The sequence below is a fragment of the Leptonotus elevatus genome, chromosome 12 (genome assembly GCF_054856555.1).
Source record: "Leptonotus elevatus isolate MCC_2025b chromosome 12, RoL_Lele_1.0, whole genome shotgun sequence".
In the NCBI taxonomy this organism is placed as follows: domain Eukaryota; kingdom Metazoa; phylum Chordata; class Actinopteri; order Syngnathiformes; family Syngnathidae; genus Leptonotus; species Leptonotus elevatus.
Genome location: NC_141250.1, coordinates 19,901,705 through 19,919,343, shown reverse-complemented (window position 1 = coordinate 19,919,343; position 17,639 = coordinate 19,901,705). Strand labels below are relative to the sequence as shown.

Genomic DNA, 17,639 nt, shown 5'->3' with positions numbered 1-17,639 from the left:
CGGAGACGATCTTCGCATTGTCCCGCTGTGACGCGCGTCGGTGCAGTCACGTGACCTGTGGAATGTTAACAATGCAGCGAGTGTCCAACTTTTTTTTTTTTTTTACTTGACTTTCAGCCTGTTGAAGAAAATGGAGGCTGCTACCATCACTTCTTCTCCTTCTTCCCTTTTTCGTCTCTTCTGAGACCGACCAAGAGTTCCCAAAGCCCAGCGAGAACCATTTTAACGCAGATTTAACCGCTCCTTTTCCATCACATGGTAGGTGGACTGTACTTTTTGGGGAGGGGGAAGGAAGGGGGTGCTGGTGTTGCCAGTGGTGGTCTGCTCTACGACAAATGTTACAAAATGGCGATTCCGCACTACTTTGTGGAAAGTTTGTGCTGTTAATTCCGATTTTAAGAGGCAAACCGAGCGACCTGAAAGTGAAGCGAACTTGGGTTTCAACATTTTTCCACCGTCCTGCGTGAAGGGGATGGGGGGTGAGGGGATGCTAGTTAGCAACTTAGCTCACCCTGTTGTTTTTAGCTTCTCCACGTAAAATGGTCACTATGAACTTGTAATCATTTCACGGTGTTGTTTCTAAATTGGGGTTGTTGGTGGGGCTAAAATACTGGTTTGTGTCTAGAATGTTGATGCATTAAATGAAATGAAAAGTAGTTGTGGGTGCTTTTAGGGGTGTACTGTGTTTGTCACTGACACTCACTGTACGTTTCCCTTTTTGCATTTAGAAAGGTGCAAAAAGCACCCAATGGTCCTTGCAGTTCACCTTCTTACAGTAGATTATTGTTGTAATGTGATTTGCTTGTCTTGTACTGTATCCCTATTTCTAAGGAAAAGCTGCCAGGCTATTTGGGGGTGTCCCCCAAGGTTCTGTTTTTGAACTCTTGCTATTTTGGGAACAATTCACCTTTTTCACCCTGGAGCACTGAAAAGCAATGATATGTTAAAGTATCGTAGTTTGGAGGGTACACAGTGTTTTCACTCTCGCTTTTGAACCCTTGGGTTAAAGGGATACTTGACTCATTTAGCCATTTTCAGCAGTAAAAAGTTAATATTTTGTCTAGAATTAATTTGATAACTTGATTATTTATCATGAGCAATTATTACCTTTTAAAAACACATTTTGCCAATTGCTGTCGACTGAAAATGACATCACAGATACTAAGGAAATAAACTTTAAGCCACCAACATTAGCATATTGTTTCAAATACATTTGTGCAGAGTCCATAGTTGAGGGCTTGGTATGTATTGCGGACTATTTAAGATCAGCGTGTTAATATTTCGAGCGGCAATGTCCAGCTGCTCATCATTCCTATTTCCAGACCAGCCACGTTTTGGGGGGGTTTATTTCAGGGTGGGCGAAGAATAGATGATGTTCCACAGAGGCGAAGAAGCCCCAGGACTTGTAACGACCCGGTACTCTGGCTCATTGAAGACTCTACATAGCTGTGAATGCGATGAATTGGATGTCAAAATATAAATGTCTGATGACCAGTCCAGTTTGTTTGTACCGCCACCTTTTGATATATTTTCATTTAGCATGTCCATCACCCTGGATACAGTAAAGGCTAGAAAATTGTGGGAAAATATCTTGGATTTTAACTCATTTTTTCAACATAAAAAAAATATTCTATATTGAGCTATATTTTTTTCTTCAATACATTTATAATGGCTGTTAATAATAGTCAGGGGGGGTGTACTGCATAATATTTTTTTCATAAATTCCTGTTAATTCCCATTAAACGTTATCAACTTTGAAAATGAGGCACATCACACGACATAATATCCCACAAAACGGTGCCCGGGAGCCCTACGGCGACCCGAAACCATGCCTTTTGTCTGCCAACCCGCCCTGATGCTTAGTAGTTCAAGGGTCTCTGGTGTGTTACGGTTGCCCCTCCCTAGCCCTCGGCTGGCTGCGATCAACTCTGGCTGACCCCCTGTGTTACAGAAATATTAGCACCAGACTTTCGTCCCCAGCTCTTATTACCACTTTCACGCATTCCATCTTTATGTCAGCGAGTTTTTTGAGGTATAAGATGTCAACTTTGTCAGTATTTTCAATATGGAATATTGATTTGATATACAAGGAAAATTGAAGGACTTTAAGTCAAACTGTTTAGTAAATTAACAATTAGGGCTGCACGATATTGGAAAAACATTTGTCGTTTTTGAATATTGCGATATCGATATTGCGATATTCAACATGTACCTAAAAAAATTATATTTTAATTATCTAATATAAGATTGACATTTATTTCATGTAATTACCCTAGATAATGTTTACGTAATGGTTGGTGATACATATTTAAGATAAAAACATACAATTCCATATGAAACTTATTGCATGCCTTTGCGCTATGCATATTGCATGGGCCAATATTGCAAACATTTTTCAATATATTGCCCAGCCCTATTGACAATCTTAATTGGAGAAGATTTTTCACATTAATTAATTTGTTTACCTTTCATTTAACCCAAGACTAACCTATAAAACCAAAATGTTTTGTACGTATTGTTTTTTGTAATGCCGGTTATTGTAGATCACAGATTTATTACTTGTGTGATAAATTACATGGGAAGAGGACCTTGAAAAAAATAATTGCAGTTGAAATGTTCAGGGGGGGAAAAAATTGCAATTAGAATATTTTTCAAAATCATTCAGCCCTATGCTGAACTGCGGTATTTCATTTCGCGGTTGCGTGTCTGGCGTGTCGCACCCCCCGCGGTTGGTTGTCGGCTATTCACTGATGACCGCGCTGCACGAGTATGCAGTGACAGGCTTACGGACTCCACTGGAGTGAGAGTCACCAAAGGCAGACACTCTGCATTCCGTGGGCACTTGCCATTCCATCTTTTGCCGTCTTTATTAAGATGGATTGTGGGCCCACGTCTGTTTTGTTGCTGTCTTTGTGTGGCAAACCGGACCGGCCACTAACTCCTTACCGTCCTCCTTCCTTCCGCAGGAGCAGATTGGCAGCATCATGATTTGGCTCAGCGGCACCAATGCGAGCGGCTGCATTTCCTGGAATAAGCTGGAACCCGAGCCTTGAAAGCCACACCATGGAGCGCCTGTAGAACCCCCGCCGCTACCCCGAGTCCTCAGACAAACAAACAAACAAGCGAGACCAATCTCAGATCTACTACAGGAGAGTCTTTATTATCTATTTAGGTCAGACACCAAGGGCTGTAACTGTGCTGCCTGACCCCCGGGCACCGCGGCCATGAGGCCCAAGACATTCCCGGCGGCGCCCTACGTGGGCAACACCCGCCAGAGGCTCCAGGAGATCAAGGAGGGCCTGAAGCAGCCGGCCAAGCTGATGAGCCAGGCCCTGCACGGGGGCAGCCTGCGGGCCGAGAGCGCCGGCCGCCCCGCCGACTGCAAGGGTGGCAAGGATGCGGCCGGACGGCAGCAGCCCGTGCGACCGCCGCAGAAGTTCAACAATTACCAGAGCGCCCTGCGCGAGATCCGCAAGTCACTCATGCCCTTCGCCAACGAGTCGGGACCCTCGTCGGGGTCTGGGCACCCGGCCGGCGAGGTCAACCGGCAGATGCTGCAGGAGCTCGTCAATGCCGGATGTGACCAGGTGAGATGACCACTAATGTCTTTACTTTGTAACAGACTTCCATTTTTCTCCTCTCCATGTGAGTGTTAGCGTTCAACCGCTGAATTAGCTTGATGTTAACGTTAGCCTAATGTGAGTTCAAGATTTGGTTTTGTTTACGATCATTTTGGAATAACTGCTTGCCTGGGTTAGTGCATAGTTTAGGTTAGGATTACATCAGCATTTGGTCCAAGTTAACGGCTTGTAGAGTTGAAGTTAGGATAGCATCAACATTAGGGTCAGGGATAGTTTAACTTGTAAATTGTTCGGCTAACTGCTAGTTTAGGATAATGAATTGGACAGCCCCTTTATTCTCATGATTATACAATGGTGGCCATTTCCTGGCCCTCTGCATGCCGCTGTCGCCATTGTCAAAGCAGGAAGTCGACATTCAATGGCAGCAGGGCGGATCAGTTCCTTGTCGACGCCACCAGTAATGAACCGGCCTCCTCACACATCCCCATGACCCCCTCCTGTTTGAAAAAATAAATAAATAAATAGTACTCCATTTTATTTCGTCAAATGGTTCACAAAATCCAAATCATTTGTCTCCAGATGAGCGTGAGGTTGAGTATTTTGTGTGTGTGTGTGTGTGTGTGTGTGTTTTTTGCATCTCTGTGTTGTGGTGTTTGTTTTTGTGTTGATGCGCGTGCTGTTTTGTTGTGTGTGTTTGCTTGTGTATGGATAAGTGTACCGCATTTGTTTTGCCTGTGTGTGTTTTGTGAATTTTATGCTATGAGTGTTGTTTTGTGTGTGTGTATGGTTTATACGTGTGTGTGTGTGTGTGTGTGTGTGTGTGTGTGTGTGTGTGTGTGTGTGTGTGTGTGTGTGTGTGTGTGTGTGTGTGTGTGTGTGTGTGTGTGTGTGTGTGTGTGTGTGTGTGTGTGTGTGTGTGTGTGTGTGTAGGATTTGTAATTGGTGTGTATTAAGCGTGTATATTGCTATAAAGTGCACATCTTATCAGCTCTCCTCGTCTTCTCCTCGCCGGACTTCTTCAGCTGCAAATTAGCCAGCAATGTGGCTGGTTGCATAACCTTCGAGGAGGAAATGTTTTAGAGGGGGAGAGAGGGGGGAGGACGGTGGGAGCGGTATGCCACGCATTGACAGCACATGAAAAACTCTGTGCCTATGTACTCTGTGTGTAATGAAAGGGTATGGAACTGTAAAAAAAAAAAAAAAAGGTGTATTAGAGCATTTACTATATGTAGCTTAATTAAAGTGTGTGCGTGTTGTGTGTCTGTAGCTGTGTGTGTATTATATGTAGCTCTACAGTATTGTGTGCTTATATACTGCGTGTATTTAACTGTAGTGTATTTGTCTTTATTAGTCTGTATGGTACTACAGTCTCAATCTATTTGTTGTGTGTGTGTGTGTGTGTATATATATATTTGTAGTAAATATAAGTAGGATGTGTGTGTGTTTTTTCCTGCATATGGAATCCACGTCGGTGGCGTTTACGCAACAGACGCAGGATGTGACTTGTTGGCGTGTGTTTTTATTGCTTACGTGTTAAAAATGTTGCTTAAAACTTTGTACTTATAATCTATAATATAACTATAGTATGATGGTGCCAGCTTGACCCCTGGAACAGATTACTTATATGACCATTACTGCCGTTAGGGGGGAAAAGATTGTGAACTCAGCGTGTTGGCGTCTTGATGGGGGTGTGCCCAAATGACATTCACATTGAGATTAGGCAGATCGCAAATATGTGGAATTCCTGCTTCCTGTTCGGCAGAAGGTGGGGGAACATCTGTTGCCACGGCAACACAATGGCAATAGTTATCCTAATTTTATTTTCCACCCCTATGCCACCCTACTTTTCATTGATTCAGTCAAAAATAATAATAAGTCCTCCGTTGTGTGTTTTGCTTTCTCATTTCTCCAAAAAAAAAAAAAAAAGTACTCAAGACAAATTTCGAACAGCTGGGCGTGGCCTTCGTCCATGCCTCATTTCCTATTACACACTTCATACACCAAGGGATAAATGTGTGCATGTGTTGTGTATGACAACAGTCGATACAAACACTCTGCTGGCGGTCACATCAGCTGATCTCCATCTAGTGTGTTGCCATGGCAATGGTGTTTACAAAACTGTACGCCATATCTCAAATGGAGTCACTCTAATTGGTTGACTACCAGAAATTATAAGATGTCTTTTTTTGACCAACATTGAGTGTGTATGTATGTGCGTGCGAGTATCTCACTTCTGTGTCCGATTGTGAAATTCCTTGGAAGTTTTCGAGCAGCTGACCGAGTAGCCAAAGGAATGATTGCTGTTGTTTCATAGAGCTCCTCAAAAACACACATTTTCTTTCGTCCTGCTCGCCAGGACTTGTGAGATTCTTGTCAGATTCTTATCAAATTCTTGTTAAAAGTGTCCCGACAGCTGACAAAGTTAACATTTCTAACATTTTTCCCATGGCTGACTAAATACCGTGACACTTCTGTTGGAGTCAGACACTCATTGTGGGATAGTGGAACAAAATTCCAGGAAACTTTAAAGTTCAGAATTCTTCATGGGAATAAATGGCAATCTCCATCAGGGTCTGACATGAAATATGAGACAAATTGTGGTGGCCGTCCATCTGTCCAATGCATCGATTTTCTATCCTGCGTATCCTCATTTCCGATCATTGTTGTCAATGCGCAACTGTCTAATAGAAAATTAAGTTAAAGCATTTATGGTGTGTTTAGAGATTAGAGAATTTTGCCTCTTGGAATTGATGTTACAATGAATTAAATGAATGGAGCTTCTGGCAAATATTTTGCAAAAAAAGAAATCGGGCATCAGACTTGAATATTTTGGGTGGTGCGTAGTTTTAATATAAGGAAACTCCCATTAGTGCAGAAGTGCAGCGTTGGCCGCCCCACAGGAATCTTTTGGGTGGCTCTGCCCCCCCACCCCCCTGGATTTATCAGATCTGGAATGTGCTTAAAAAAATGTATCAAAAACATTCAGGCCGCGTTATCGCAATGTCATCCAGGAATGATGGTTACGATAGTCATATCCAAGCGTAAATGCTAAGACCGAGGCTGAGAATAATCCGTTATAATGGAATGTTTTTCCCGCCCCGGTGATGGACCTCGCCCCACAGTGTTGCACAGCTGTGACGACCGTTGCACATGTGCTATAACAACACTTATCGCCAATGATTATCACATGTCAGTCGGACAATTTCCCTCATATATTTTGCTTTTTGAATTTTTCCTGAGACAGACCATGGATGAGCGCGCTTGTCTTTTTCAGCCATGACCTACATTAAAAGGGAAGAAAAATGACTCCCAAACCGCAAATTACGCGTCCCGTCTTGAGCCGTTTGACCCACTTGTGCTGTTTGTGTGTTTCCTGGACCATCTGTTGCTGATACATGCTGATTTGAGGATTTCTCAGATGGATACAGGAATGTTTTTATCTGTTCCCCAAACAACCCAGAACCTTCCGTGCTCTGGAAAAGTGTATAGAACTGTAACAGTGATGTCAACATGTTACAAGTGTGTACTTTCATATTTATGGAAGTAAAGTACATTGCAATTATATACAGTATATGTAAATATGGTACATTAGATGTACAGTATTGTCATTGCATATGATGTAAATATGACACATGAGATAAAGGCAGACCATTCAATCTGATGGTAATATGGTACATGAGAGATGTCAGATTACATAAATAGGTTACATTCGAAATAACATGCAGCTTTAGGGTATTACCATTAAATGTCATGCAGTATTTTTGGGGTTGCCAGTCATTGATGGTGTAGCAGAACACTCAGCTGATCTTTGTGCAGGCAGGTTGAATTCAGGTCTCATTCAGTGACGATGTAAATGGATGCCTTTCTCCATATGTGCCCTGTGATTGATGGTAGTAGGCAGAGGCAAGTCACGCAATTGTTTGGGGCCCCTTAGTCAGCAGGGGTCCCCAGAGGGCCAACAGATTTGTCACATTAGCAGTGCAGCAATGACAATTGAAAGAGTCAGGTGTTTTTTTTCCCTTTAAAAAAAACACATCCATGTATATATAGTAAGGCTGATTTTTTTTTGTAAATGATCATGAATAGTAGTAAAGCTTCATTTAAAAAACGACCATATTGTAAGGCGTTCTTTTCCCCCCAAAACGACTATTTATATATACGACTATTTATATATACTAAGGTGTTTAAAAAAGAAAAACAGCCATGTATATAGTAAGGCGTGTTTTTTATATAACCTTATACATGGTTGGGGCCTCTTAGCCAGCAGGGGGCTCCAGAGGGCCAACAGGTTTGACACAAACCGACCGCATATTATATATCAGCCTTACATGGTTGGTCATTTGAGGCATTTTTAAAAAGATGACAATGTATCATATCTATCATAAGGCATCTTTTTTTTAAGAAGAAAAAAGACCATGTATAGTAAGGCAGTTTTTTTACTTTCTATTGTAAGGCTTTTTTTTAATGACAATTTTATTTTCCCGTTTTTCTGGCTCACTCTGAATGATTCTTGATAAAGTTAAACAAACTAAAACAAAACTAGTCACTTGAATGAAGCACAATTAATGATGATTGTTTATTGAAGATGCAGATGTCCAATTTTAAAATGACATACTATGTATACTACAAATGGCCACCAGGGCACCCAATCCCTTCTTGCTTGTGGCCCCTGGGGAATGTTGCTATGCCACTGGTAGTAGGCAGTAGCCCGCCTTTTGCCAGTCTTTCAAGTACTGTAAGCTAAAATAGGCTCCATCTGCCCATCAAATATGAACAGTGTGTATGCATTGTAACAAATGGAAAGAATTTTTTTTTGCGTTGCCTTGTTGAAGGTCCTCACCTTCTATTTTGTGTTTCACAGGAAATGGCCATCCGGGCGCTGAAGCAAACGGGAAGCAGAAACATTGAAGCGGCTCTGGAATACATTAGCAAGATGGGCTACCTGGACCCTCGCAACGAGCTCATTGTGCGCGTTATCAAGCAGACTTCACCAGGTACGCACATGACTTTTGGTGTTCTACGTCTTAATTGACCCCATTGCTAACATTATAAATAGCATTCAAAGTGGAAAATATACATTTCTGAATGATAAATTGTTTGTTGTCATCTTAGGAAAAGCTGGCATGCCTCCCTCAATGGACCACCGTCCCCCACTGGAAGCCTCAGGTGATGCTTCTGGTGCCATGCCCCCTTACCACCCCATGTATGAGGGTGTGGCCGGATATGGTCCTGAAGGCGAGATGAACAGACCCTACATGAGCGCTCCCCCCGTCATGAACTACATGATGCCACCCTCTGGAGCAGCACAGGGTCCCCCCATGGGCAACCCAATGGGTCGACCACCCAGCATGGGTAACTACCCACAAGTAATGGCCCCTCAAACGGTTAGCCCGGCCAACACAATGTACGCCCCAGGGGCCCAGCAGAAAGGCTATCCTGGTAGTATGGAGCAGCACGGGCCCATGATGAGCTACAATGTCTCTGGTCAACCTCTGCCACCTGGGGCCCAGGTGACCGGCCCCCACTATGACTATGGCCACCCCAGGCCTCACTTAATGGAGCCCGCAGGCTACGGAGTCAAGAGAACTGCCTCCTTTCAGAATAAGATGGCACCACCCCCCATGGCGCCCCCGGACAACTATGTCAACATGCAAGCTAAAGCGCCCATGGGCCAGAACGTGCCAGTAGGAGGTGCGGGGGGTTATCCCGCAAATCTGTACCTGGCCCCTCACTCGCACCCACGTCAGGCGAGCCCCACCTCCCATCAGGTCCACATGATGTCCCGTTCCCCAGGCGGTGTGCCACCTATGAGCCCGGACTTTCCCGATCTTCCTCAGGGCTTGATGACGCCATCAAGGGCGAGCCTCAACCTTGACTTGTATGATCACCACTGGGCAGGGCCCCCAGGTCCCGAAGGAGCCCCTCAAGCCAGACAGCCCCAACCTCAAGGGCCATTCAGGGGTGAAGTCCGGGTGCCCAGCAGGGCCAACTCTTTCAACAGCCGCTCCGCCGTGTCCAATGGGGTTCGACCTCCCATGAGCGCGCCACAGGATCCTTCCCTGGGTCCTCCCAACACCATCACAGCCGTCACATCTCCACCCATCCAACAGCCTGTCAAGAGCATTAGAGTGATGAGACCGGAACCCAAGACAGCAGTGGGACCGTGCCACCCCAGCTGGATGGCGGCCCAAGCCCAGGAAACGACAGAACCACTGGCCTACATGCCAGAAGAAACCTACTCCCTGGAGCCCCCCCAGGAACCCCGCTGTCCACCACCACCTTACCCCAAGAATCTCATCATGTCACCTGGTGAGACCGGGACCCTGGAGGGCGTGGGAGCTGTAGGTGGGGGTCCGGATCTCGGTAGTCCCGCTTCTAGAAGCACACACAGCGGCAGCGGTGGTAGCGGAACCACGGACGATGGATCCCAGCAGATTAAGGAGAAGACTAAAGGTGGCAAGGCTGAAAAAACGCTCAAAGACAAAAAGCAGATTCAGACTTCACCAGTTCCGGTGAGGAAAAACGGCCGTGATGAGGAGAAGCGAGAATCCCGCATCAAGACCTACTCACCCTTCGCCTTCAAGTTCTACATGGAACAGCACATCGAGAACGTCATGAAGACCTACCAGCAGAAGCTCAACCGCAGGCTGCAGCTGGAACAGGAAATGTCCAAGGTAAGGGAACCATTTTAGGGCCAGGTAATTCAAGATAATAGATAATACTGTACCAGTGAGCCTTGCGCTTGTTTATATTCAACGAGCTGGTTCCAACTTGGGGTAATTAAAGACAATGAAAACTCTAAGTCAATTACTGCACTTTTTCTAGCCTATTCCGTATATTTGTTTTAGTTACAGCTTAATTATAAGAGTCTGAAAGTTTTCTTTTAAAAATCAAGTGTATCCATTGTATGCATTTGTACACATTAAGATGCTTGTCTTAGTCACATATAAAGGTTGTAGAAAAAGTAAGCAAGCAAGCAAGCCCACAACTAGGAAAAGTGAGTGAGAAAAATCTTTGGAGAGTTTTTTTCCAAAAGGTTGAAAAGATCAAATGAGGAGAGAGAAAAACGGAGTATAACTTCTGATGCGTCTTGTATAGGGTGTAAGTCTGGAGATGGATTTGGCCCATGGTTTAAACCCTTCCAGTTCAATTTTTTCAACCTGACTTAAAGTACTTAAATTGATTTAAAAATCGTCAAACTTGCCTTATTGTAAGGGTTGCTGTAAACAGTATCATCTGGACCTGTCTGTATCAGCATTATATAATATCTAGCCCCAGGCGGTTTCTGGCGTTCTCACACGATTATATAAAATATTTAAGTTTCGGAATGGCTGGAGGCTGACCATGTGAGTTCAAGAAAGAGGAGCTTTAACAGTATTAAAGTGTCATATAATTGCTTCAAGCTTTTGCGTCACACATAGTAAACATTTTGAACATCCATATCTACCGGGGACATTTTTGACTAGATGAACATTGTGATGGTTTTGTCGCTTAAAGCGGGATTTATGACCAACAGTCCATAGCAATGTATTTATCAGATAATCCACAGCCTGAAATCTGGAGAATTCTCCCCTGGGGAGTTTGTTTTAGACAACGAGATCTTTATCTCGATGGTGAGCATACCATGAATTTGGCCTCTACCCTTTTAAACTCCTCCTAAGGCTTTTTTTTTTTAAGGTCAGACAGAGTGCTGTCATGATACCAAATTTCTGACTTCAATAATAACAAAAGTATCTTGATAAGACAATATTTAACTCCAAATTATTTACAGTACAGTATAATATTCGCATTAGTTCCATTGAGTGTTGCGTAGTAATGGAGGATATCAAAGAAATGTATTATGCACTGTAAATTGCTCCGAGTCCTTGATAAAACAAAAGCAACTGTGTCCTGCTTAATATAGTTGAGTATTTTGTATATTTTTGCATTGAACATTATCGTAAGAAATATTTTTGACTTGACTTCCCCTTGAAGTATCACCATGTGTGAACTTCTGGGCATTTCTTGACACTTCCTGTTCCCATTGCCCAGGCCGGCCTGTCCGAGGGGGAGCAGGGCCAGATGAGGAAGATGCTCAACCAGAAGGAGTCCAACTACAACCGATTGCGACGTGCCAAGATGGACAAGTCCATGTTTGTCAAAATCAAGACCCTGGGCATAGGCGCCTTTGGCGAGGTGTGCTTGACGCGCAAAGTGGACACGTATGCCTTGTATGCCATGAAGACTCTGCGCAAGAAGGACGTCCTCAACAGGAACCAGGTGACATCTCATACTGTTCACCCATTGTTAAATGTTCAATCTTTGTCTTGTGGTATCAAAACGTGATGAAGACAACTGTTTAAGTATCATTTTTAATTGAGCTAGGACATTTATTGGTAAAGTTTTTGTGAATAGTATATTTTTGGTTGTTCTTATGCGAATGGACGTTGACACAGGTGGCCCACGTGAAGGCCGAGCGCGACATCTTAGCGGAAGCGGACAACGAGTGGGTAGTGCGCCTCTACTACTCTTTCCAGGACCGCGACAGCCTGTACTTCGTCATGGACTACATCCCCGGTGGCGACATGATGAGCCTGCTGATCCGCATGGGCGTCTTTCCCGAGCCGCTGGCGTGCTTCTACGTGGCTGAACTGACGCTGGCCATCGAGAGCGTCCACAAGATGGGCTTCATCCACCGCGACATCAAGCCCGACAACATCCTCATCGACCTGGACGGACACATCAAGCTGACGGACTTTGGCCTGTGCACGGGCTTCCGCTGGACCCACAACTCTAAGTACTACCAAAAAGGTAAGGTTCTCGGCAATGTCCGTCGTCAATGCTGTTTTTCAAAGTAAAAGCAGACGTTTGCAAATGTCTTATTTGGATTAAACGCAAAGATAATCAGCCTGCTTTTATTGGGGACTCTACATAAATAGGAGCATATCTAGAGTTGAGAGGCTGAAATCAGATGATTTTGACAATTTTAAGTTAAACAATGTTTTTAAATGATGTTTATCTGTTTTCAAAGTAGTAATAATTTATAGTAAATGTAATCATTTGGCCATTGATGAATTGTTGCACCTCTATTACGGTTTAGCAATTAGTTATTTTAATCCATTGATTAATTGAGTAATGATAAAATGTATTTTACATTATTAAATAAAATAAAAATGTGCAAGTGAGGTACAACCATGCAGGTTTTATTGTTGTCTACTTGGGGGGTCCCCATCTTTACATCCCTATAATTTCTGTGACTTTTGAGAGTGTGTGCCTATAAAAGGTGGGCCCTAGCCTGAAAGCGACACTTGTGGTTAATTAACCGCCCTCGCCCCATAACGCCAGGGAGCCATGTTAGACAGGACAGCATGGAGCCTAGCGACTTCTGGGACGACGTGTCCAACTGTCGCTGTGGCGACCGTCTGATGACGCTGGAACAGCGAGCCAATCGGCAACACCAGCGCTGCCTTGCTCACTCGTTGGTGGGCACGCCCAACTACATTGCTCCAGAGGTGCTGCTGCGCAAAGGTGGGACCACCACAACACATCTCGTCCGGTGATAACAACTGAGGTGCTGATTGATGGGTTCTTCTGTGTGTCTTCAGGATACACCCAGTTGTGTGACTGGTGGAGCGTCGGAGTGATCTTGTTTGAGATGCTGGTGGGGCAGCCGCCCTTCCTGGCACCCACTCCCACAGAGACTCAGATTAAGGTGAGTATAAGGGAGGTGGTAGCTCAGCCGGTTCTGGTCCTATATCCAAAATTGTACAAAAGTCACAACACGGTGTAGTCTATCACGAGCATACAAAAACGTAGTTAAGTCACTCATACACGCACCAAATAATTTGGTTTCATAATGTATTTACGATTGTTGGCACTGACCAATGGGATATGGGATACAAATTAGTAACGGCTATATTTACATTTGTAAATATTCATTCATATGTTCTGTCCCATTTTAGAAAATAAACAAAATGAATGAATGAAATAACCATTTTCCCAGGAGACCGGGGAGGAAATGCAGGATAATCTTGTAGACACAACCATTATTCAATGAAGTGAATGGAATTGTTCTAAAAATGAATTGACTGATTTGACCCTGACCGTCATCCAAGCAAATCACCAAGGAAATATAACTGATTGAACACATACAGAAGGAAGGAAATATTGAATGGCTCAACATGTGATAATCAGTCTTAATACATCCCACACCATGAGATAATCAGTCTTCATGATCACCTGTGACATATATGTCCAGGTAATCAACTGGGAGAGTACGCTACAAGTGCCTGCCCAAGTCAAGCTGAGCCCGGAAGCCGTGGACATCATTGGGCGCCTCTGCTGCTCGGCCCAGGACCGCCTGGGTGCCAACGGCGCCGGAGAGATCAAAGCGCACCCCTTCTTCAGCAAGGTGGACTTCTCCAGCAACCTCCGCCAGCAGCCCGCCCCCTACCGACCCAAGATCGCCCATCCCATGGACACGTCCAACTTCGACCCGGTGGAGGAGGAGGGCGGCCCCGCGGCCTGGAGCGACAGCGGGGACAGCACCCGGGCCCTGGACGCCCTGTGCTCGCCCCACGGCAAGCACCCGGAGCACGCCTTCTACGAGTTCACCTTCCGCAGGTTCTTCGATGACAACGGCTGCCCCTTTCGCTACCCCAAGCCTTTGGAGGACAGCGAGGGGACGCCCAGCCCAGAGGAAGAGGACGAGGATGAAGATGACAACGACGATGACGAGGAAGTGGTGGAAGGATGCGAGCCGGTCTACGTTTAAATTGTCACTGACGGACTGACGCCCTTCCTTGCACGGGACCAAGAAGCAGCATTCTGCCGGTTGACGAGTCTGGTAAGAATGTCAAAAAGTCACAAGTGCCTTTATTCCATTCCTTCCTTCCTTTTGTCTTAAACGACTGAAACACTCCAAAGTGACTTTTGCAAGGTGTTTTTGTTTTGTTACACTGAAAATACCACATGTGAAGAGGGAGTTGGGCAAGTTCAACAGGAGGGTTGCAGGACTGAACCAAAGTGACTCAAAAAGGGGCTGACAGATTTATGCAGAAGTTAACCAGTGGAAGTTTAAGCCAGGAATATTCAAAGCTGGACACTTCTGTGAGAAGTTGAGATATGTTTGGAATACACTATACGTATTCCTCACAGGCTATCTGAAAGACGAGCGATTCCCAAACTGTTAGGGGTGTGCCAGCCCTTGATAGGCAGTGTTACAGTATATATTGTTAATAGGGGGGAAAAGATCATTTTTTTCTTAAAAAAACAAAAACAAAAAACATCTGACATTATTGCGTTGTAATTTTCTGACTTTTTTTCTGCATTGAAATTTCACAGAAAATTTCCAGCTTGAAAGATTGAAATTTCATTTTTTATTTTTTATTTTTATTTTTTTAACAACAAAAACTAGATTTTTGTTATTTTCAGGCTTTTTTCCCCTCTCATTTTCATCTTATGAAGAGTAAATCAACTTAATTACGGGGAGAAGGAAAGAATGCAGCCAAACACATGCGTATGACTAAAGTGCAATACAATATGTGTCCCTTAAACACTTAATATCCATTTGAAAGTATTGAAAAGTGCCATGTACAAACATTGCTTTATCTAAGATGCATACACTTACAGTAATTGTGTGTGTGTGTGTGTGTATGTGTGTGTGTGCGCGTGTGTTTCACTTACAAAATGCTGCTTATTAGTGTTATGTACCTGTTATAATTATTACCTGTTAAAAGTGATGATGATGAATGTGGAAAGTAGATGGCCGAGGCTTCCCCGTCCTACGTCGGGGCGGGTCCCTGAACGCAGCACGGCCAAGCTCTCGGAGAGGCCACATGGTGGATTTACGGCATGTTTGAAAAAGGATGAAATATTTTGTAAAAATTTTTTTCTTATGTTTTTTGTTGTTGGTTTTTCGAGTATACGAGGTTTGTTTTGGGGTTTTCTGAGTGTATCCACAACATCACAAGTTTTGAGTGTGATAGCTCAAAATCATCAAGGAGTATAAAGGCCATGTTACCAAGAAGAAAAAGAAGAAAAAAAGGAGAATCGTTTGTCAGTCAAAATATGACACAAATTAAGTTGTTAAGTCTAAATATAACATGAATACTTGTGTCATTTTAAAACCAGAAAAAAGGCTTTAATGTAATTTAAATTAAGTCTTAATATTACAGGAAAAGAACATGGAATTTTACAATGACATATTGTTTTCTTTTTTTTTAAAGCTTAATAAATAAGTAGCAATATTAAGTAAGACAAGTCATATGAGGGGAAACTAATTGTATCAAATAGTTATCGTAAAAATAAAAATAAAGCAAATACAAAAATAGTCAACCCCACCCAAAAAAATCAGTAGAACAAAGATTTATCTTACCTACTTTAAAACTCCTAGTTTAATGAGAATACGGTCATAAATTTGAATGAATCTTGAAAAAAATCCTCATGTAGGTAATCACAATTGGTGCATGAAAGGGCTACTAACTTAACTGTCGCAGCAGTAGGACTTTATACCTGAAACATTACAACTCTATTTTCTAAACTTTTCAAACCTTTTCTCATAACTAAACATATTTTTCGTAATTCTACACATTTTTCTTAATACTCCATCTTAGACAGTTTAATAAATATTGCAACATAATGATTAAGTGCTGCAGCTTTATCTTAGTTTTAATATTTTAATAATGATTTTTGACAATCTGCAGAAGTAATTGAACTTGTCAGCATTTCAACTAATCCCTCATAACTGGCAGGATGATTTGTGTATATTATTATTATTATTTTTTTAATAACATGCATGCTTGGACAATGACTTTAAATTGCCTGCCTAAATATCAAAATTGCCAAAGTCATTTTTAATTCACCCTTACCAAATTACTAAAAATAATAAACATAGTTGCGAAGAAAAAAAAACCTTGTCCTTGTCTTCCGAGAACTTTCAAATTTGGCATAGGCAATTGTGCTATTAGATTAACAAAATGTGCCTTGTATGTGTTGCAAAATGGACAATCCAGACACCTTTTTTTTTTCCTCCCCCTTGCGGGGTTGCCTGCCTCTTTCTTGTGGCCTTTCTTTTTTGTTGTTGCTGCACTTGGTCTTTTTGTGTTCTTATCTGACTGTTAGAGGGGCAGAAAACAATATAACACACATTTTCCATTTTTGCAGTCCAAAAAATATTTAGGGGTACAATGTTTATGACATGCTGGCCCTTTAAAAGGACAACACAAAGCTTTATAAGTAACCAGGTGTGACTTTTTTTTTTTTAAGGTTACAAAGTGATGACTGACAATCGTTGACTGATTTTTTTATTTTATTTTATTGTATGTATTTGTACCCTCAAGGAGTGCGTGTAATGTATATTAATCGTGAATTTATATTTATACAGATATACATATTTTTTGTATGTACTTTTCCCATTTCCCTACTTCACCTTCTTTTCTTTCCCACCGTGCTAATGTCCAAAATTCTACACAGTATTATTATTATTATTGTTATATTACTATCAAAGTGACCTTTTTTTTTTGTTTTCTACATTCATGTATAAATGGAAACTGTTAATGCCGCTGTCTGTTTTGTGTGTGTCAAATGTTATGTATAAATTAAATTAACCCACTTGGATTCCTGACTGCTTCTTTGTATGCACACACTCATCAATACATCCTATATTTCATATTAAAATAATATAATAAAATCAGGATTCTGGTTTCCACTGTGCATGTAAAAACAATCAGATTTTTCTTTATATTCTAGCAGAATTTGTTTTTTTTTTAAATTTGCACTTTATTTTCACAATGGCGTAGTTCATACAAGCAATGACTTGGTGTAGCATAAAATCATTTGTATAATAAAAATCAAAGTGTATATATGTATTTGACAGGGTTTTTTTCAATCATTGGTGTTTTGGGATAATAAATAAGGATAGTGGTTGCTTTATATAACAGTTTTTGTTTTGAGAGAGGTTTTGAAATAGGATGGTTCTCAACAGCTCAGCTTTAGAAAAACACTTACCGGTTTAGTTGGTATTTGGGGATTTTGTTCATAATTGTTTGGACACTTGTTATATTTAGTGGTTTGGACTTT

At 42.5% G+C, this 17,639-nt stretch overlaps 1 protein-coding gene across 1 annotated transcript; it reads left to right on the top strand.

The window, feature by feature from the left end:
* The first annotated feature begins 88 nt into the window (after positions 1 to 88).
* Positions 89 to 17,177, top strand: lats2 (large tumor suppressor kinase 2). The gene is made up of 9 exons (XM_086091547.1): positions 89 to 258; positions 2,967 to 3,587; positions 8,443 to 8,575; positions 8,694 to 10,255; positions 11,613 to 11,840; positions 12,017 to 12,371; positions 12,906 to 13,088; positions 13,166 to 13,272; positions 13,819 to 17,177. Exons 2-9 carry the CDS (start codon positions 3,225 to 3,227, stop codon positions 14,332 to 14,334), a joined length of 3,447 nt encoding a protein of 1,148 aa, XP_085947673.1. The 5' UTR covers positions 89 to 258; positions 2,967 to 3,224; the 3' UTR covers positions 14,335 to 17,177.
* The last annotated feature ends 462 nt before the right edge of the window (positions 17,178 to 17,639 follow it).

Excerpts from the sequence above, each read along its gene's own strand:
- lats2 (XM_086091547.1), top strand. The coding sequence starts at position 3,225 with ATGAGGCCCAAGACATTCCCGGCGGCGCCCTACGTGGGCAACACCCGC. Across the intron at positions 11,841-12,016 it reads ACGTCCTCAACAGGAACCAG|GTGGCCCACGTGAAGGCCGA; the intron begins GTGACATCTCAT and ends ACGTTGACACAG. Across the intron at positions 13,089-13,165 it reads AGAGGTGCTGCTGCGCAAAG|GATACACCCAGTTGTGTGAC; the intron begins GTGGGACCACCA and ends GTGTGTCTTCAG.